The following is a 20,946-nucleotide window of genomic DNA, read 5'->3' on the forward strand; positions in this document are numbered from 1 at the left end:
TTGTAATTTCATTTTTGGTTAAGCGTATCGTCTCAAAATGCTTCCGTATGTTCTCCTAATTCCTTTAGTGGTTGTCTTTATCAAATATTTTAGCGTGGAAAAATCTTTTACATCCAGTGTCTACTTAAAACCACGAAGATGGTTTTATTTGAAGGCCTCACTGTTGTATATGATTCTCCAAATACGAAAGGTAGGTTAATCCTGTGATTTTCGTCATTTTGATTGGTACCTTATAATAGAGACACTTCTACTGTCAATAACCACACAGAAATAATTTAAAGTTGTTTGCACTATTTATTTTCCAAGAATTATAAATGCAGAAAAGCAAATTATTTTCTTGAATGCTACTTTCAATTTTTAATTGATTGTAATTTAAGTTGAATTCAGTCCACAGTTGAGTATCTATCAGACGGGACCTACTGATTAACGCGGAACCGAACCATATGAGCTCACATCAGGAATCGAACCCGGGTCTCCCACACCAAAGTCGCGTACGCTAATTGCTTAGCCACAAATGAGCTTAATAACAAAATTGTTATTAATGTTTTTATCTTATCGTTTGTTAATAATGCTTTAAATTCATCACACTATTTCTTTTATTTAGCACCCTATTTCCCTAAAGCCCTAGAGTATCTCAAAATAATAACCTTTTGGATATTAAAATTATATTATTATTATTTGGTTCGTAGATAGTTCTAAAGATCTGAAGTTTGAACCGGCTGAGGTTGAATTTACTTTGAAATTACACCAGCCGATCGTGACGTAATGTCACGTGGTATTAGTCCACTTTGCACACACAACTTTATTGAGAAAAAAGTGAGAGTGCGCTAGGAAACATAGCTGAGCGAGTGTCAGCGAGCGAAGGTTGTTAAAAACCCCACATGGCTTGTTTTATTCCACCTTTACCACAATTCACAGAAAAAAACCCTTTCCTTCACAACTGACACGCCGTCATGACACCACGTTACATTACGTCACGATCGGGTGATGCAACTTCAATGTAAATTTAACCTCACTCGCAGGCTCCTCGTAACACGATGATTACAGTCACTTGAAATAATCAGAAGCTGACAACCTCAAAATTAATTCGCATTTTCCTGTGACGTACAATTTCAAAAAGTTTTGTAATATCAATCAAATCCTTTATTTTGATATGCAGGACAATGCTTGTAGATATCTCTGTAATAAATCAAATATTTGCAAAAAATTAAACAATGCAGTTAATTGTAATGTTGGAGGTCTCTCTATTTGTATTTATACACCCCAAATTACTGAATGACCCTTTATGTTTTGATTCTAGATTAAACTCTCGCGAAGAAACGAAGAAGCTAAACAAGCTGGATACGGAGTGAAATCTTATCAATCCATCGAAAAAATGGATTACATGCAACCACTTTCTGATCATCCAAAGGTAATATTAATATTTGAATGATATACACTGATCAGCCGTAACATTATGAACACTCTTGGTCGTTCGAAATGAACTCCTCCGATTGACGTCACGGTTACATGGCACGGAATAGCTGCTCACCAGACGGTGACCAGGATAACAGACGGGTAGTAAGTGGGTTGTGTGTGTGTGTGTGTGTGTGTGTGTGTGTGCGTAATACGAAAGACCGAAAATCTATCGGACTTTGACAGTGACCAGGAGGTTTTAAACAAATATCTCGGAAATAGCAGGATTTGTTCGATGTTCAAGAGCTGTCCTTCTAAATGTCCTTCAAAAGTGAACAGGGGTGGTCAAACCACAACGCATCGCACAGCTGCCGGACGTCACCGCTTGCCAGATTGATAAAACAAAGTAGGCGGCAAACAGCAGGCTTTAATACAGGGCAAATTAGACGTGTGTCTTGGCACACAGTTTACCCTACACTGTTGGGTATGGGCCTTCAAAGCTGATGGACTTCAAGAGCAACCAAGGCAAATCAGTTCACGGGGATTTTTTTCCTGAGTTGGCATCTTTACGGGCACATGCTAAAATATCAGAATGCGGTTCCTGTGCCGGTACCAGAAAATACATAATTTTCTTTACAAATATCGATAATTCATACTGATACCGGTGCCATCACTCTAATGTCAATGTTTGTAGACTGTATGCAGTTTTGTGTAGTAAGTGAAATGTATAAATACTGAAGGGAAAACATTGCACAGAAACATTAAGTTTGTATGTTGAACATACTTTTCTGTATGTGGTGCAAAGTATCCTCACATATAGGGTTACTTTGCACCAAAGTTTATATTTCAATAATCATAATCATACTGAATGTTGCACGAATGTTTTCCTTATATATCTAGCTATTATAGGCCTTATGCAGAGTCATTTTAATGTATGATTAGCGTTATACTAAAGGTCTGACTACTGCAGGAAACATATGTTAGTCGAACTCTTCAGTACGGCACTAATCACATGTCAGACGACTCTGCATAAGGCCTTATATGTTTAAAATACAGTGTTCTAAGTCATTACGTTTGTAAGTTACATTCGACTTTCTTTAAAATTCCTTACATCTTGTACAAAGTAACCCCATCTTACGGTATTCAATAGGTGTTTATAATGTCTGGCTGATCAATGTATTTTTCTTTTCCATACTGTACTGTAATTTTAGGAGTTTTATGGAGTGAATTATAAAAAATGTCAAGTAAAATTATGCATTTGATTTTTCTTCCGAAAGATAGCTTGGCTAATATTTCATGTAAATTTATTTTATTCTTTTTACTTAATATAAGTAGCGAAGTCTTTTGGCTCACAAGAAAACAATGGTGATGATAATCTAAAGAGCTGTATAAGACAATCACGATATATATTAGCAATCATGTTATTATTAGAATTTAGATTTCCGGAAATATACTCACATAGATAACTTTGTGTTTCATGAGTTGTGCATCTCATAGTGTTCTCATTCTAATTGTTTGTGATTCTGTAATGATTATAAGGAGAAAGATATGAATATGTTAATCGATGTCTACTAATCAAGAAAAAATAGCCATTCGACACTCTAATTTTTATCATCCATGTACAAAGTACATTTTCCCTTTCTTATAAATATCAACATGGAATATAATTTATTCCTGGAATTCAACTTCAAGAGCAAAATATAATTGATTTGCTTTCTGTTAAAAGGGTTCGTGCAATACAAAAATTGTCGGGAAGTGACAAAACTGTTTTCTTACAAGACAGTTTGGTTTATGAAAAAAAAGAAAAATGTCTTATAACACGTTTCAAGAAACACACGTCCTTTTATCACAAATTGTTACATCTACCTTTAAAATATTCATTTCTTTAAAAAGTTAAAATTGTGGAAAATGTTACGTACGCCCTTTTAACAGAAGTCGGTTCAATTCCGAGGATCCTTTACTTAAGTTTATTTTTCAACAACCGTCCTCTCACTGTTAAGTTTTAGATTTATGTCAAAAAGTAGTGGCTCATATTTCGTCTGTTTCCAGGCAATTGACGCTGTTTATTTCAATTCGTCCAATAAACATGGATATTCGTTAATAACAGGAATAGCTCGAAGGCCTCATGGAGTTGTCAATGGATTCTTATATTTGAAGGTAATCTTCTACATTTGAATTTCTTATATTGGTCATATTTGAAATTTGTAAAGGAACAATGTTTCCCCGAGTTTGATTTGTTTTGAGTTCAATATCTCTTTAAGTCAGTGTTGTGTTGTGGGTGACCGGGTCTACCGGCGGTAGCTCTAGAATATTACAAGATAAAGTTGTTACAATATAAACTAATTTATATTGATAATTTTAAACTTTAGTATCTTCTTTCAGTGATATAAGCTTCTAAGAAATTTACGTATTTACAATATCCGCTAGAATCTTGCACGCAGTCTGTCTCACTTCCTTGAGAGATCTTCGATATTGCAACGCAGCAGAAAACACTTTTCTACTTACTTTACTGCAGCAAGAATCGTGTAATTATCAGCACATTCTCCTTCACTCCACCCACAGTGTACGAACGGGTTTCCAGGTAACATTTGCCTGTAGAGTAGTCGGTTTCTTGGACATGAACGAAAGGTGAAGGAAAGTTATGGGAGTAATGGCAGCGCATTTTGGGGGCCTCTGGGAATTGTCTCGGATATCTCCAAGGCTGGTTCCGTAGCTGTTTGCGTCAATGCAACGCAAATTTTGTTTACGGTATTTTGCGATAGACGATATAGCTGTTATAATTAGCTGCTTCATTATTTGCCTTACGTTGCGAAGACTCTTACAGACTTAGGCTAGTTTTAGAAGAAATCATTTCTCGTTGCAAAAATCGTATCATTGATATCCTGTAACCGTCCTGAGTTCGAGTCGCTGTTCGGGCGGACATTTATTTGTAACCGCCTGGAGTTCGTGTCGCTGTTCGGGCTTCCATTTATTTGTAATCATCAGGAGTTCGTGTCGCTGTTCGGGCGGCCATTTATGTGTAATCGCTCCGTGTAATCTGTTCGCTGTCCGTGGCTCGTGGTACTACCAATAAGTATCTTCCTGATACTTTAACTTACCTGGACAGGACGATGAAGGACCTCTCCAAGAAAAGGTTACAAACTGTTTCCAAATCGCTCGTCGGTCCCAATAATGGGATGAGCATTAGGAGCCGAGAGGTTCGGGTGTCTCGTCTCGAAAACCTCACGGACGATCAGACGGTCATTCAGACCATAACGCACACAAACATCACTCATACCAACAACAAAAACACACTGGATTAAATAACACTATACTTATTTATTAGAACACTATTTAAAAAAAAATAGCGAAGAGGAATGGACACAACACTGAACACTGAGGATGCATAACAATTTTAGTCGCTGAAATCACGCTTTGCCCTTTTCGGGCAATATAGCCCTTTATATATATATATATGATTATGATTCAGATATCACTACAAATGCTTCTCTCACACCATTAACACACTTGGGGGATTAGCACTGGGGAAAAGTTGTCTGGATCGTCCCACGATGAATCCAGTTGTTACGCTGAACAGTCCTGCAGCGTAAAGATGAATCTTCAGCAAACAAACAAAAAGAAGGTCTCCACAGTGGAATACTGATATTGGAGGGCGCGTGTATAACTTTTTAGCGCACTAGGTTTGTGAACCTGGGACTTCACTAGTTGGGGCTAGCCGTAATAAAACGTCCTTCACCGGCTAATAACTTGTGCCCCTTAACACAACTTAATGATTGATTCCCAACGCAACGTGCGTGGTGGCTGCGTACAACACCGGAGTCGAACTCCTCGAGCACCCAAGGTCAAGGTACGGGTTGCGATGATCAACTAAAAAAGGTTGGCAGATCATTTCAAAAATCACTCAGTTAACTCACCTGTATGCACATACAAACAGAATACGGAAAACAATTTATGTTAATTTTAGTCAACTGCCTATAATGCACTAGACACGGCTATAACACTGGCGTGAGAAAGTACAGATAAGGAACTGCAAAAACTGTGAGGCTGGTGCCACTTTGGCCACTGGGACATCTGGTCAGCCCGTATTTCTCTAATCTATTGTAATGTTTCCATAAGTGATTAAAGAAAACACTTAATTCAGTTCCCAATAACTATAGAATATATACTGTGCATATAATAAGTCAGGGAGAAACACTGAAATGGTTAGTCATTCGCTGAAATGTTCTCAGCAAAAGCAATGTTTAAATATATATAATATGAGAAATCGATGAAAGACTTCTTTGTCCAATTGTGTGGGAAAGAAGCAATTCCCACCAAAGAAAGAACTTATATGCGTTGCAGAATAAAGTATAAATCGAAAATAATGATCACCGTCTTTACGAAATATACAGAGTGTCCACAAAAAATCCTTCTATAACCTAGTAGCGGTTATAATCCTACCGTGTAAAATAGCAAATGCTATAGCATTTCACATGCCATGGAATATCCTATGGCATTTCTTGTCGATAGAACTGCTCTATTTCGTAGCATTTTCTCCAGCATTTCTGGTCCGATTGCAGTGCCATGGTGTGTTAAAAGGAAGAGAAAGATTTTGTGCCAAATACCAATGCTCTTGTTTTGAATTGTATTAAAGAAAATGAGTTGGAGTAGGGATGCTAAGGAACTGAAATATTATCATCCCTCCGCAACAACCAGTTCTTTCCCACATACTTCTTTGTGGTTTTCGTTTTTTTTTTTTTTTTTTTTTTAATATAACCGGCAAGAACTGTTGTTACAACCACTATATCTTTAGCTACCTCATGCTTTAGTTTCGGAGCCACAATTGCACTCTTCTCCAGTGATTTGTTTGCTACGTCACGAGAAGATGCTTATCAAAATGCTACCGTGTAAAAGCACCATATACTTTTGATGCCATAAAGTATTATAGGAGATTTTTGGCAACACACCTGCTACGATAAATGCTTCCGTCTAAAACTAGCCTGAGGCTCCTTCGTTAGCTAATTGCCTATTTCAGCGTCTTTTATTACTCGCACAACTTCCATTTATTTTGGTGAATAGCGTTACCACCTATCCGGAGCAAAATGTAGGGACACTTCATACAGCATTGACAACGAATGACATATGAGTTTCCCTCCATTTTGTCGAAAATTACGCACCAAAATTTACCGATGAGCATGTTCATTTGGTATGATCTACTAATTGATCTATGTTATTTTAGATATATGTTATAGTGAAAGCAATACTAAAGTTTTAGAGTTTATTGAAATTTCGAACTATATTTCATTAACCATAGCGTCTATATCATCTTGCTATTGCTGTATTAAAGAGATTGATAATAGCATACTTCAGTAAATTATTTCATCTTAATAGGTGACGTGATGCTCGTACACTATAATTTCAAAAATAATTATTTTTCTCAAAAACTATGACTTGATCTTTTTCACATTTTCTGTTTTATGCTTCGACAATTTCTCTTCCCGTCAAACACTACTAAAATTATAGAAGCCACAATAAAGAATTAATATTCACTAACATACACGGTAAAGTTCTCACAAACAAAAATAAATTTTACATTTAGTAAATGAATCATTAAAATGAAATGGTAGTGTAAAGGGCCTACCCGGTTTTCCATAAGGACCAGATTGTGTCACATGATCTTGTCAAACGTCACGTTGCGTGCTAAAGAGAGTCTGGAGATTCCAAATCCAGATGTGAGATATTTCAAATATGTAACATCCGCGTGGGGCGCCCTGGGTAATTCGAAGAAGGTGCATATACTTTATAATTATTATTGATTTTATTTAAACAATTTGAATTTTGACAATGTTCTATCCATATTTACCTTACGTGCTTTACATAGTTTTTAACCCATTTAATCCCAAATTACTTTTGTTTCAGAATTTTTTAATTCCTTCTAAACTTATTGATTCTGACCTCATTTAATATCTTTTGAGGATTTTAGTATTGTTGATTTTGTTGATTTTAGTTTATCGTCCCTTTCAGCAGCGAGGCTATATGAGACGTGGTCCTACCGATTAACGTGGAATCCGAACACATGAGCTTTCGCGAGGAATGGAACCCGGGTCTCCCACGCCAAAGGCCCGTACGCTAACCGTTTAGCCACAAAGGAGCTCAAGAGGATTTTAGTAGTAGCATATGGACTGGTAGCAGGTCCTTATTGTAAAAAACGAAATAAATCCACAACAAAAAATCCACAGACAAAAATTGATAGGGGTGCCCACAAGGGGGGGCTATGACGCAAACTGCGTCATTGAAATATTTGGGGGGTTAAAATCTATATAAATATGTTTGAGAGAGTGTAAAAATTAACCGAAAAGATATTTTTTCATGGAAGAACACCTACGGATAGGCAATTGAGGGGGGGGGGCGTCATGGACATGAGGGGGGGGCACCACTGAATAAATTGTTCCCATTTGGGAACAGTGGGATTAAAAGGGTAAGCTCTTCATTATTTCTTTGCAATACGCTTTCAATTAGCCATCTTGTTATAGTTTTCGAGATATGTGGACGACTTCATTTTTGTCATTGCTTTTCCACGACTTCATTTTCTCTTCACTGATTGATTTTCCATTGACTTTAATGTTCATGTTACGTGACTTTTTTTTTACTATGTTCCATCCATTTTAGGACAATTTTCTTTTGGAATATAGAATCTACAGTGTCTTTTCTACATTTGAGCTAAATTTTTGCTATCTCCCCCAAAGTCTCTTCACATTATTGCAACCGGATAGGCCATTTTATGTATAATAAGTGATTTACATGTATTTTTGGTGGGTATATGCCCATTCTTTCGCAAATTTAAGGTGAATATACGCTGACTATGAAACTATTAGGTGGGTATAGCTGTATATTCCCATATACAGGGTGTCTCAAAAGTCCGCCTAACATAGGGTAACTCTGTTATTATCAGAGTTACAACAAAATGTAAGGGGGAAAACCGTCTTCAAATATGATGTTTTCTATCTAAATTAAAGGATTTTTTCTTTAAATCGGACGAACCGTTTGGGCTGTACACTCTTTATGCGCCCAATGTTAAATGAAAATGCAACGTTGTCATTTACCTGGATCCACAACATAAGTAAATGAAGTTACTGTCTTTTATGCTAATATGTTGATGACGAGTCCTCATTTCAAACAGTAACTTCATTCAGTTATGTTGTGGGTCCGGGTAAATTTCAACGTTGCATTTTCATTTAACATTGGGCGCATAAAGGATGTGCAGCCCAGACGGCTCGTCCGATTTAAAAGATTCCTTCACTTTAGATTGAAAACACCATATTTGAAGACGGTTTTCCCTCTTACATTTTATTGTAACTCTGATAATGACAGAGTTACCCTATGTCAGGGGACTTTTGAGACACCCTGTATGTTCCATTATATACATGTTTGTAATATCCCTGCAAACCAGTTATTACAGGTTCACATTGGATGAATTAAATGGATTCTAGAGAAACTACGATTTTTAAAAACTTTCGTTAAATGTTCTTGTTGTCCAGTAGAATGCAATAGTGGAGTTCGTGCTAAAAACAAAGAAGAAAGATAAAACAAACAGCGCGTTTCATCTTGTTACAGTTTCTGTTGCATAATTCTTCCAAGATATTAACATTTTGTTGTTGTTTTCATTTCCTATAACATGGGATTTTTTTATTTCCTTTTTTGTACTTCGCAAGGAATGTTATTCAAGTGGATAAACTTTCTGCCATACAATAATTCAGAAAAAAAATCCATTAAAACTAATAAAATTCATCTAAGATTCAGAGAGTTTTGTGACGGTGACGAACAATTAAGGTTATTTCCGACCCCCCTTCTCGGACACTAAAAGTGGTCAAGAGAGTTTTTAGGAAAATGAGGAAGTGTCCATTCTTTTGAGAATACAGACAACTACCTCAACTTTTCGTAAATATTATATCAATACTATACTATATATATATATATTCATATATCGACATATACATATTAGTAAAAAATTGTTAATAATATTGTTGCAGTATTTGAAATCCAAAGAAATCCGACATGTCCAGCTGTAACCGCGAAGGAAAGTAAGTTAATACTGCGATTGGAAGAGCTTAATTTCATAAATTATATTTTCTCCGTATGCCATTAAAAGATGTGTCGAATAATATAAATCTTTCTTATGAAATCTAAAAAATGTGATACGTTTTAAAATAACCCTATGCACCAACAAGTTGCTGAGAGTAATTTATTTCCCTTGTTTAGGTGCCAGAAATAGGTCTTCTTCTGTCGCCTAAACTTCCAGATACGCTGCTGTTTCAAACAGAGGAAGAAAGGAACGAAGGTGTATATTCGGCTGAGGGACTGAGTTTCACACCCATTGTTCCTATGAAGAAATGGAGATTAACATATCAAGGGAAAATGAAGTACGTACTAGTAAACTAAAGTTTAAAAATCTCTTTCCTCTATTCTGGTTTCTTCATTAGTTGCCCATTATTAACAAGGGCACAATGACTCAGCTGTAGAGAGTTCAGTCATGTTGTCAATGTTTTCTGGTTTGATTACACTGTAGAACAAATTTAAACTTTTTTTTTTTTTTTTTTTTTTTGTTTTGTAAATGAAATTATGTGGTTTTAACTACATCACAGGTACTGAATTCAGAGGCGAAAATCAAAATGTTCCATCACAATACGTTTTCGTTGGACAAACCACTATATATTATATGCAATATACAGTCAGCAATAAAAGTTCTTTCCGTTTGGTAAAATTTATTTTGGGAATTAATGTGGTATTGCTGGTATTTTGTTAATAATGGTAATGATAATGTTCAGAAGATTACATTCTTTTTAATTTACTGCAAACTGTACTCAAATTTTCCTTCCATTCTGAAGTTATTTACGAAACTAATTTCATCAAAGGAAAGGAATTTTTTCACTGAGTATATATTTTATAACATATATTTCATTTAACATATATTTCGTATCTAATGCAGGCTATCAAGGCATATTATTCTAATATTTAGTTTTGTAGAAAGACACTTTAAAATACTTTATTTGTTCGTTTACGCTTCTAGATATCCTCTGACGTGTCCCTGATGATAGACTAGCAATACTCAGTGAGCATACTTTCGGTTCATTTTCATTATAGCGCTTCTTAAATGTGGCAATGTCCTGATAAAACCGTTCTCCGCGTTCATCATTATGCACAGTTTTAAGGAAAGAAGTCCATATATGTGTGAAAAAAGTGCAATTTAAATGGCATGTTGCATCCTATGAGTTGAAAACTTTGTATCATATAACTAACAATGGCTTCATAATTTTCAGTTTTTGCACACCAAAGAAAACATGAAAATACCGATTTAAATTTCATTCAAGACTAATTTCTAAATTTCAGAGAGTTTAATTTGAAAGACTCTGCATGACTTCTTTGATCTGTGGGCCAACAAATACTCCCTTAGTTGTTGACTAATTTAAACTTGGAAATGTGTCCTTGGGGTTTTAAAGAACTACATCTTCTCTGTTTAGTACAATAACTAACTAACTAACTCTATGGCCTATGGAACCCGGAGGTTCAGTGCCGCGTTCACAAAAGCTCTCCACTGACTTCTATCCTTAGCTAATTGGATCCAGTTTCTACTTTGTATTCCTATCTCTGCGAGATCCATCTTAATATTATCCTCCCATCTGCGCCTAGGCCTTCCTAATGGTCGTTTTCCTATGGGTCTACCAGTCAAGACTTTGAAAGCGTTTCTACTTTCTTCCATTCTAGCTACATGACCTGCCCACCTAAGCCTCCTAGACTTGACGACCCTAACAATGTTGGGTAAACCGTATAAACTATGTAGTTCCTCGTTATGAAGCTTCCGCCATTCCCCACTCTCGTTCCTCTTGGGTCCGAATATTCTTCTCAGGATCCTGTTCTCAAATACTTTCAGTCTATGTTCTTCCCTCAGAGTAAGCGACCATGTTTCGCAACCATACAGAACAACAGGCATGATTATCGTTTTATATATTTTAAGCTTCAAATTCATCGACAGAATTCGCGACGACAAGAGATTTTGAACCGAATAGTAACACGAATTCCCTGCTTTTAGTCGACATTTAATTTCTCCGTGAATATGATTTTCCTCTGTTAATATTGATCCTAAATATTTGAAAGTATCCACTTTATCAAAAGTATTATTTAATATTTTAACGCCTCCACAATTTGCCGTATTACGGTCCCGACGCACTTCCATGTATTTAGTTTTCTCTGCATTTACTTCTAAACCCATGTCCCTGCAAGCGTTTAATAATATCTCTGCATTTATTTCTACTGTTCTCCTATCATCCCCTATTAAATTTACATCATCAGCATATGCCATAACCTGGTGAATGCCGTTCAACTCTAGGCCCTGGTTGCTATCTTTGATTTTCCTTATGGCGTATTCCAGCACAAAGTTAAATAATAATGGCGACAACGCATCTCCTTGTTTCAGGCCATTTTCGACGTGGAAGCTCGTGGACAAAAATTTTCCTACCCGGACTTTACTTTGGGATTCACTTAAACATATCTTAATTAATCTAATTAGCTTTCTCGGTATTCCAAGCTCTGTAAGAACGTTGTATAATGTTTCTCTCCTAACCGAGTCGTAAGCCTTTCTAAAATCAATAAATAGTTGATGTACCGGGGTATTGTATTCCCACTTCTTTTCGAGTATTTGGCGAATGGTAAATATTTGGTCGATAGTTGATCGATTTCGTCTAAATCCGCACTGATAATCTCCAATAATTTCATCTGCGTATGGGGTCAGTCTTGTTAACAGAATATTTGAAAGGATTTTATAGGATGTTGACAGAAGAGAAATGCCTCGATAATTATTACAATCAGTTTTGTCGCCTTTCTTGTGAATTGGAACAATGATTGACTCTTTCCACTCTTGTGGCAATTCTTCCTTGTTCCAGATAAGGAGAATGAGTTTGTGTATCTTGTTCCACAATTTTTCGCCTCCAGCTAAAATTAACTCAGCCGGAATTTCATCTACACCCGGAGATTTGTGTTTCTTTAATTTCTTTATAGCGGCTTCCACTTCTATTCGATTGGGTTCTGGAATATACGGTTCTGCGGTGTGTATCTCCTTTTCTCCACGCACATTAGTTTTTGACTGCGTGTTCAGCAAATCGTCAAAGAAATCTTTCCATCTATTTAAGAGGCTATCCGTATCAGTGAGAACTGTTCCGTCAGATTTCTTTAATATATAAGCACGAGGTTGATAGCCTTTCTTAAATTTGCTGATCCCCTTATACATGTCCCGAATATTTTTATTTTTACTATTATCTTCAAGTTCCTTAATTTTAGCTTTCAAAAAATCCCGTCTCTTTGTTCTAAAAGTTTTGGAAGTTTCCCGCCTGATATCTGCGAAATTTTGTGTAGTTATTTCATTCGGATTTTGTAGCCACCGTAATTTTGCCTGTTTTCTCTTCTCTACTAGTTTAATGCATTCTTGGTCGAACCATGGTTTGTTCCTACGTATTTCCGCGTGTCCCAGTTTTTCTATTGCTGAACTTTTAATGCTATCTCTAATTTCAATCCAAGTATCCTCAACACTAGTGCACTCCGAGTCTTCTAAAACCGCGAATCTATTCGAAACTTCAATCTGGTATTCCTCTCTTACCTGGCTCTCTTCTAATTTCTTTAAATTAAATCTCTCCGTTTTCGGACATTGAGTATTACCTTTATTCAACGATAATCTCTCCCGTATTATCGCTGCTACCAGGTAGTGATCAGTGTCACAATCAGCCCCTCTAAACGACCGGACGTCAATTATTCTAGATTGTCTTCTTCTATCTACTAAAACGTGATCAATTTGATTATGTGTTTTTCCGTCTGGTGATGTCCAAGTGTATTTATGAATGTCGCGATGTGGGAATTTTGTACTCTTCACGATTAGGTGTTTGGATGTTGCAAAGTTCACGAGTCTAACACCGTTGTCATTACTTTCCTTATGCAAACTTTCGTTCCCTATAATCGGTTTGAAAATATCCTCTCGTCCTACCTTCGCATTGAAATCCCCTAATAGAATCTTCATATGATATCGCGGGAGTTGGTCAAATATCCGTTCCACTTCTTCGTAAAAACTATCTTTTATATCGTCACCCTTATCTTCAGTTGGAGCATGTACATTTAAAACAATAATATCACACCACCGTCCCTTAAGAGTAATAAAAGAAAGTCTGTCAGTAACAAATTCAACCCGTTTAATTGCTGGTAATATTCGTTTGTGAACGAAAAGCCCTGTTCCTAACTGGTGACTTTTATTTCCTTCCCCGTAAAAGAACGTAAAATTTCCGGAATTCTCAGATCCATTTCCTTCCCACCTAACTTCCTGAACTCCTACTAAGTCCATCCTGTATTTCTCTAACTCACTCGTTACAGATTTTAACGCGCCTGCCCTATAAAGACTTCTAATATTCCATGTTCCAAATCTCATGTCCATTTTCTTTTGTCCATTTTTTTCTGTTTAGTACAATACTTTAACAAAAACCTTCAAACCAAACTGAAATCAAACAAATGGTGGCAGAAAGAGATATTGAGGATTCGCATTTGGTTTAAGGGAAATGTTCTTGGTGCCAAGAATGAAATATTGTCTTTGGAGACAGTATTTACGGACGTACTGGTTTGTTTTGTAGCTGCCCACACACGTAGAAAAAAGCAGTACTTGACATATCCTTTTCTTGTAAAAATGGCAATAGCACACGTTCCATTTGAATTTATTGTATTCGATGTACGAGTAGTTCAGTATAGTACTTGTAACTTCATACCTTTGTTTCGTTTGAGTAGCATATGCTCCAGGAACAGGTTAGTGAACATAGCTAATATGGAGAAGTACTGCCTTCATACTTAGTTTTAAGTCATCACTTAACAAACGCCAGAGGGCGGGATTATGTTCATGTTTAAGTATTTTTCCTAAAGTACATTTTTTAAGTATTTTTAGTTGACTGTTAATTCAATTTTCGTACATTTCTCATATAAAGAACTGTGAATACATTTTTATAATTGTCTGTAAAAAGTTTTTAAGAATTTTTCAGTGAACATTGAAAACTTGCACACATTAAATACATGGAAAAAGATAAACAAGGCAAGCATGCATGTAATTACAACTCGATTTGCTTTCAAGGGCTAATTCCTCTGGTGATTCCAGTATACAGGAAGTGATATATGTATAAGGAAATAAAAACAATTAACGCAAGATATGTAAAAGCATTCATTTTCTATATGTTGTAAGACACTTTGACTAGCTTATACTAGTCACTTGTAATTTGTTATGGTATGGTAAAGTCCCTAAAAATTGTATTAGAAAAAGAGTATATCATTCGCAATCATGATTTTGTGCAGTGGTTAAATTACTAAGAACAATTGTACTAACAACAATTAAACTACGATAGATTTGATATTTGAGTAGTACTTTCAAAATATATTATTGAGATCTTACGTGGCGCTGAATTACTAATTGTAGATCATATGACGATCCAAAGAAGATGTTTGCTGTTTGTCTTGATGTATTTTGGGAGTCGAATTTACCAGTGTTTGACTTTGATACTGATATGGATATTTGGAATATGGTTCAAGCCATTAGTAGAGAGAAGTGGAGTAGGGAATACTTTGACATGCTCCAGGCGTAAGTTTTCCTTTATATCACTTATTTTCTATAATTTTCAACAACAATTTCTACCAAAACAACAAACAGATGAAATAATTCTGATCTAGAAATAATTTCAATGCCTGATTTAGAGAAGTTATTGTTATAACACAAAGCTGTTTCTTAGCCTTTCAAACTATTGCTATGCATAAGTCTCGGAAATCTTATAGAGCGGATTTGTCCGTCCGTCAGTCGACTGGTATCAGAGCAGAAAACGGTAAAATATATCGAGAAGTTTTTTTTTTTTTTTTTTTTTTTTTTTTTTTTTTTTTTTGCAGTCGATTCAGCGTCCATAGAACATGATACATCTCCTCCGTTCAGGGGCCGCGGTGGCTCAGTAGTAGAGCGTTCACCTCTGGTGCTTGGGGTCCCGAGTTCGATCCCAGCCCCCGCCAAGGGAACTTTGTGGTGGACAAACACCGTGTGCGTGGGTTTTCTCGGGGTTCTCCCGTTTCCTCCCACTTTCTTCATTCCACCATTTCATTCATTACTCATCATCATCGTCTCCTTTAGCCTAACCGGCATAACCGTGGGACGTAAACTCAAAGATTTCATTTCATCTCCTCCGTTCGCCCTCTGTTCAAACCAGAAGTAGTTCAAATTAGCCATTTACAGTTTCAATATTTATCGTCGTAGAACAACCATCGTATCGTCGTAGACAGTTGTTCCTTTTACAAACGATTCAGCGTCTGAAGGCAACATACCAAGATCATCTGTAACATTCTTCTAAAAGTGAAAGTGGTTCAAATTCACTACCAATTCCGGTTTCAGTACTGATTTCCACAGAGCAAAAACGGTGAAAAATATCGAGATGCGGTTTTTTGCAATCGATTCATTGTCCCAAGAGTAGGTTTCATCTTCTCCGTTAACCTCTATACAAATCAGGAGTAGTTGATATTAACAATTTCCGCCCTCAATACTTATCGTCATAGGACAAAAATGGTAATACATAGCAACAAGCGGTTTTCTGCCTCAAGAGAGTTAATGTTCATAACCCGCAACAATATCAAACCGGAAGTTGTTCAAATTTGCTATTAATTCCGATTTCAATACTAATTTCCACAGAATAAAAGTAGTGGGCGATATCGAGATGTGGTTTTGCAATCGATTCATCGTTCCAAGAATAGGTTTAATCTCCATCGTTAACCCTCTATTCAAGCCATAAGTGGTTCAAATTAGCCATTTCTAGTCTCACTACATCTCGATATAGAACAAAAATGGTATTAGATAAATATTTTTTTTTTTTTTTTAATGGATTCAGCGTGTCAAGAATACAGACCACCCAAAACCTACAGCACTATCAAAGACAAGGGTAGGTCAAGTTTACTACTTCTTCCGATGTCAATATTGATTTCCGTACAGCAAAAATTACAAGAGATATCGAGATACAACTTTTTGCAGTTCGTTGAGCTTCCAAAGAGTAGCTTCCAACCCTCTAGTCAAGCCGAAAATAGTTTAGATTAAGTATTTTTGGTTTCAACTTTTATCACCATAGAACAAAAAGTAATGGCTTTTTTGATATGAATTTAGCGTCTGAAAAACAGCTTTTATCTTTGGTCTTATTAATCTATTGAACCAATAGTTATAGATATACTACTTCAAGATTCAGTATTGATTTTACATAGTTCGAAAGTCTACCATAGCTTCACACTGCGAAATGAAACTTACTTTTTTAAATATGTTTAAGTAACTTAATGCTTCAGTTTACAAAAGTGGGAGTATTTGTAGTATTAGAGGAGTTCTATAAGTAATGACTATTACAGAAATGAATAGGAAAGAGACAGCAATAAAATTTACAAGGATTATTGAGGAGAAGAAGATTTGAAGTAAAATATGAACAGGTGAACACGTGATTGGAAGAAAGACATGTACAAGCGGACGTGGAAAAAACAAATTACTTAATACATATTAAAACTCAACCGTAAATCATGAATCGGGAACACATAATTTGGGAGTGACTTCGCCAAAGTTCAGACAGTGTATCACATCAATAAATGACTGCAATGAGCTTCAACATGATATGAATGCAGTCAAGTGGTGTCAAGATAACAACTGGATGTAAATATTAATAAATGAAATATTATGTGTTTTGCGAATCATAAGAAAACAGTACAATTTCAATATAAAATAAACGAAACTGAACGACCAATTGTAATTACTATGAATGATTTAAGTGTAATATGCAGTGGCGTATTTAGGGGGGCTATCGGGGTCAAGTCCCCCCAAAATAAATTTGTTAACTTTTTGCATTCCATCTACGACACTAATCCTTCTTACCATTATTAAGAATTTCATTGATTTTCCATTTTCTTATGCTTTTTGTTCAGAAATAATGCTGAATTTGTCAAATTTCATTCCATGTAAGAACTGCGTTCTTTTTTTCTTTCTTTCGTCCATTCTACTCTTCTGTTTCTTTTTCTTAGTTGTTACTTTCTTTCGTTTCACCCATCATACTTTCGACCGTTGGTAGTTATGATTGAAGTCGGCCGTCAACCAAAACTAAGAGGAGCTGGTAAGCGAAACTGGTGCTCCACATCAACTTGCACGGATATCAACATAACGAGATTTTAGTTATTATAGCAAAAGAATATTTACATTTTTTACTCATAAAGAAAGGTAAATGTTTGAATTAAAGAAAATCAATATGGGGAATAAGTAGACCGGGAAACTACGTAGGCTAAGAGGATGCTTCATTTTTTCTTCTATGAATAAAATAAAAGGTTAGTTTCACTGTTAAATTTTTGTTTGTATCATATCACGTAAGATTCACAAGTCTGCAATTTTTGCCATTAAAACTGGAATCAGTACTTCAGCTTTAACTTGACTCAACATTTTCTTTCAGGTAAAAATGTACACAGATAAAACTGAATATTCCCATTTTTTCTTTTTTCTAAAATGAAATCAGTTACGTTGAAATGAGATTACAAATAGTCAACTTCTGTTTTGCAGGAGAGTCATTTCAGATTTCCCTGGGGGTGGGTCGGTAAGATCCTCCACACGTTTTTTCCTAGTATATTAGTAAACAATCGATTAAAATATATTTAATTCTCAAACTCAGGTGAGTAATTTTCCACTGCTTTCCGTGTTGTGCATAGCCCCCCGAAACAAAATCGTAAATACGCCACTGGTAATATATGAAACAAAATTTACATTTGAAACTCATATTGATAGCATAATAAATTAACAAAAATTTTGGATTTATTCTAACAATTAGTAGGAGCTTTAATGAACATGCTATTGTTCAAAAATGTATCAAACTTATGTTCGCTGGAAGCTTTAATATAATTCTCGTGTGCAACTCAGGTACTAAAAGAAAGTCACTAAAAGTATTTAAATATTCCAATCCAAATTTCTGAAGTATCTTGTTTACGAGCAAGCAAATATTTTTTTTTTTTTTTTTTTTTTAAGAACTGATAATTGTTAATCACTAAACAGGAATTTCGAAACTATAATCCTTAAACAAATAAAACCATTATATGACATTACATTCTTGCACCAAATACTTACGTTTTCGAGCTCACAAATAAAGGTACAGAATCATAGTCATACGTCTTGCAAATAAAATCAGAAAAATAAACACATTGCTGAACAAGACTGCACTTATTTAATAAAAACACATTTACACGTAACGTTTCGATCTTCTAGCCAAGATCCTTATCAGACGTACACTCTGATGAGGATCTTGGCTAGAAGATCGAAACGTCACGTGTAAATGTGTTTTTATATTGTCAGCAGTGTGTTTATTTTTCAAATAAAGGTATAAAATAGAAAAACACAGACAGAAAAGTAACTTTTTTTATTGTGCAAAAGCAAGGACGAATATGGTAAGTAAGTCACCAAGGCGCCATATTATGTTTCCCTTGACGAAAAGTTACAACTTCGCCAATATAACTGATTGACTAGTACTGACGTCGTCAAAAAAAGAACTGACGAGTTCGTTTGTCAGTATTTGATCATGAACCAAATAATTTCTTAAAAGGTTTGAAATTAACTTTTCTAGGGGGAAAAATACACTAAATGAAGCACATTATGTGTTTAGTAGCCTAGAAATCACCAAAATGGTTATTAAAATATAACTTTACGAGTTAAATTGCTTTGTTCATTTCACAATTTCTTTTCAGATTCTACAAATAGAGTAGGATTTGTTTTGTAGCTTCAAAAGTCGGTATTCTTGTGATGTCCTGAAACTTTGTCAATAAATGCATCATTTTTTAAAAGAATTATTCTTTATTGATGTTAGTTACTTTCTTCTACTGAAGATTTTATGTTCTAACTTTTCAGAGCGCACCAAACACACTACGAACAACATGGGGATATTACTGGAAAATTAACAATTAACGACACATCATACGAGATTCAATTAAATTCGATAAGAGATCATAGTTACGGTAAGACAGTTTCTTGTTAACGGTATTTAGAACCAGACCTATCAAGGCCAATATATTGAAAGTTATATGTCTATTATTTTTTTAAAAATTTATATATACAAACCAATAATGTTCTTATGAGAATTTTATTTAAAAAAAAAAAAAAAAAAAAGAATCGTATACGAAAATATCGTAAAAGATACGGACCGTCGTAGAAAAGTTGATCGTGGCACTTCTTAAATTAAATAATGGTTTATACCATACTGTACAAATTAAACTTCCCTGCTACACACCACCTTTATGAATACACTTATGTGTCGGGTGGGGAGAATTGCGTACTGAAGTGAAATTTAGAGCTATGTCGGCAATAGTTCACTACCAGAAGAGTCTACCAAATTGATCTAAATGGAGAGCCAGAGGAAGAATGTTTTGGACTAAAGCAGCATTTCTCGAGTAGTTAAGTTGGCGGAGTAATTGGTATTGTAATTTGAACATTAGTCCTAAGCGTGGTCAGAGTGACTTTAACAGATGGGATACTGCGGAATCGAAAGCATCGGGAAACAACCACCCTATTTACCCTAGTTTGCTGAGAGAAAGTACAATGGTCTTTCGCATAAGTACAATGGTATTTCACATGTCAAATATATATTTTAAGTATCTGGGAAATATTATGACAAGAGACGCCAAAGAGATCAAGTCAAGAATTGTCATAAGTTGGTCGAGTGCTATATATGGAGCATTGCACTGTATTGTTCAGAGACTTGGACATGACGAAATTGGAGATGAAATATTTAGATAGCTTCGAAATGTGGTACTGGAGGAAGATAAAATGGACAGAAAAACTAATAAACGAAGATGTTTTAAAACGGATAGGAAAGAAGAGGACGTTTCTAGCCATCATCCTTCGTAGAAAGGCCAATTGAATTGGATAAATTTTACGAAGAAATTGTCTTCTTCATACTACCATAGAAGGAAAGCGAAGAAGAAGAAGAAGAAGAAGAAGAACACAACTGATGGATGGTTTCAAAAATAGAAGAAAATATTGGGAGTTAAAAAGAGGAAGCTTAAGATCGAGAAACGTGAAACAAACATTTTTCAGGCCCAAACCAATAATAATAATAATAATAATAATAATAATAATAATAATAATAATAATAATAATAATAATAATAATAATAATAATAAACCCTATTAGTCCCAGGACCTGCAAAAGGCGGAATACATAATAATAGAGGCCATGAAACCTGTAAATCCGTTGAAATCTTGAATTTTATTTCATTTTCATTTTTATTTTATTTTATTTATTTTTTGCTACGATTACCATACTTTGTTGTTTCAAGTAAAATTAAAGAGAAGTCTGATGTCTGATAAGAAGTTATAATTGACAAATTAAATTTTCAACATTAACACTCATTTAAACCTTTGTTCAAAAGGATTGGTTTGCAACACATCGTAATAATCCACACAACGGATAATAAACAACATAGTAACTACGTCTATAACTAAAGAAAATGAGTGAGAAATTGAAAAAAA

The 20,946-nt window shown here is 35.2% G+C and overlaps 1 protein-coding gene across 1 annotated transcript in view; it reads left to right on the forward strand.

Annotated features, from left to right (window-relative positions):
- The window catches only part of LOC145687825 (uncharacterized), a 27,043-nt gene continuing 6,097 nt past the window's right edge, over positions 1-20,946 (forward strand). The window contains exons 1-6 of the mRNA XM_081761275.1: positions 1-190; positions 1,301-1,411; positions 3,445-3,552; positions 9,634-9,794; positions 14,864-15,025; positions 19,328-19,434. Coding sequence (XP_081617401.1) covers positions 38-190; positions 1,301-1,411; positions 3,445-3,552; positions 9,634-9,794; positions 14,864-15,025; positions 19,328-19,434 — 802 coding nt within the window. The 5' untranslated portion in view covers positions 1-37. The remainder of the gene's footprint in view (positions 191-1,300; positions 1,412-3,444; positions 3,553-9,633; positions 9,795-14,863; positions 15,026-19,327; positions 19,435-20,946) is intronic.

The sequence above is a fragment of the Thermobia domestica genome, chromosome 6 (genome assembly GCF_964235325.1).
Source record: "Thermobia domestica chromosome 6, izTheDome1.hap1.1, whole genome shotgun sequence".
Classification (NCBI taxonomy): domain Eukaryota; kingdom Metazoa; phylum Arthropoda; class Insecta; order Zygentoma; family Lepismatidae; genus Thermobia; species Thermobia domestica.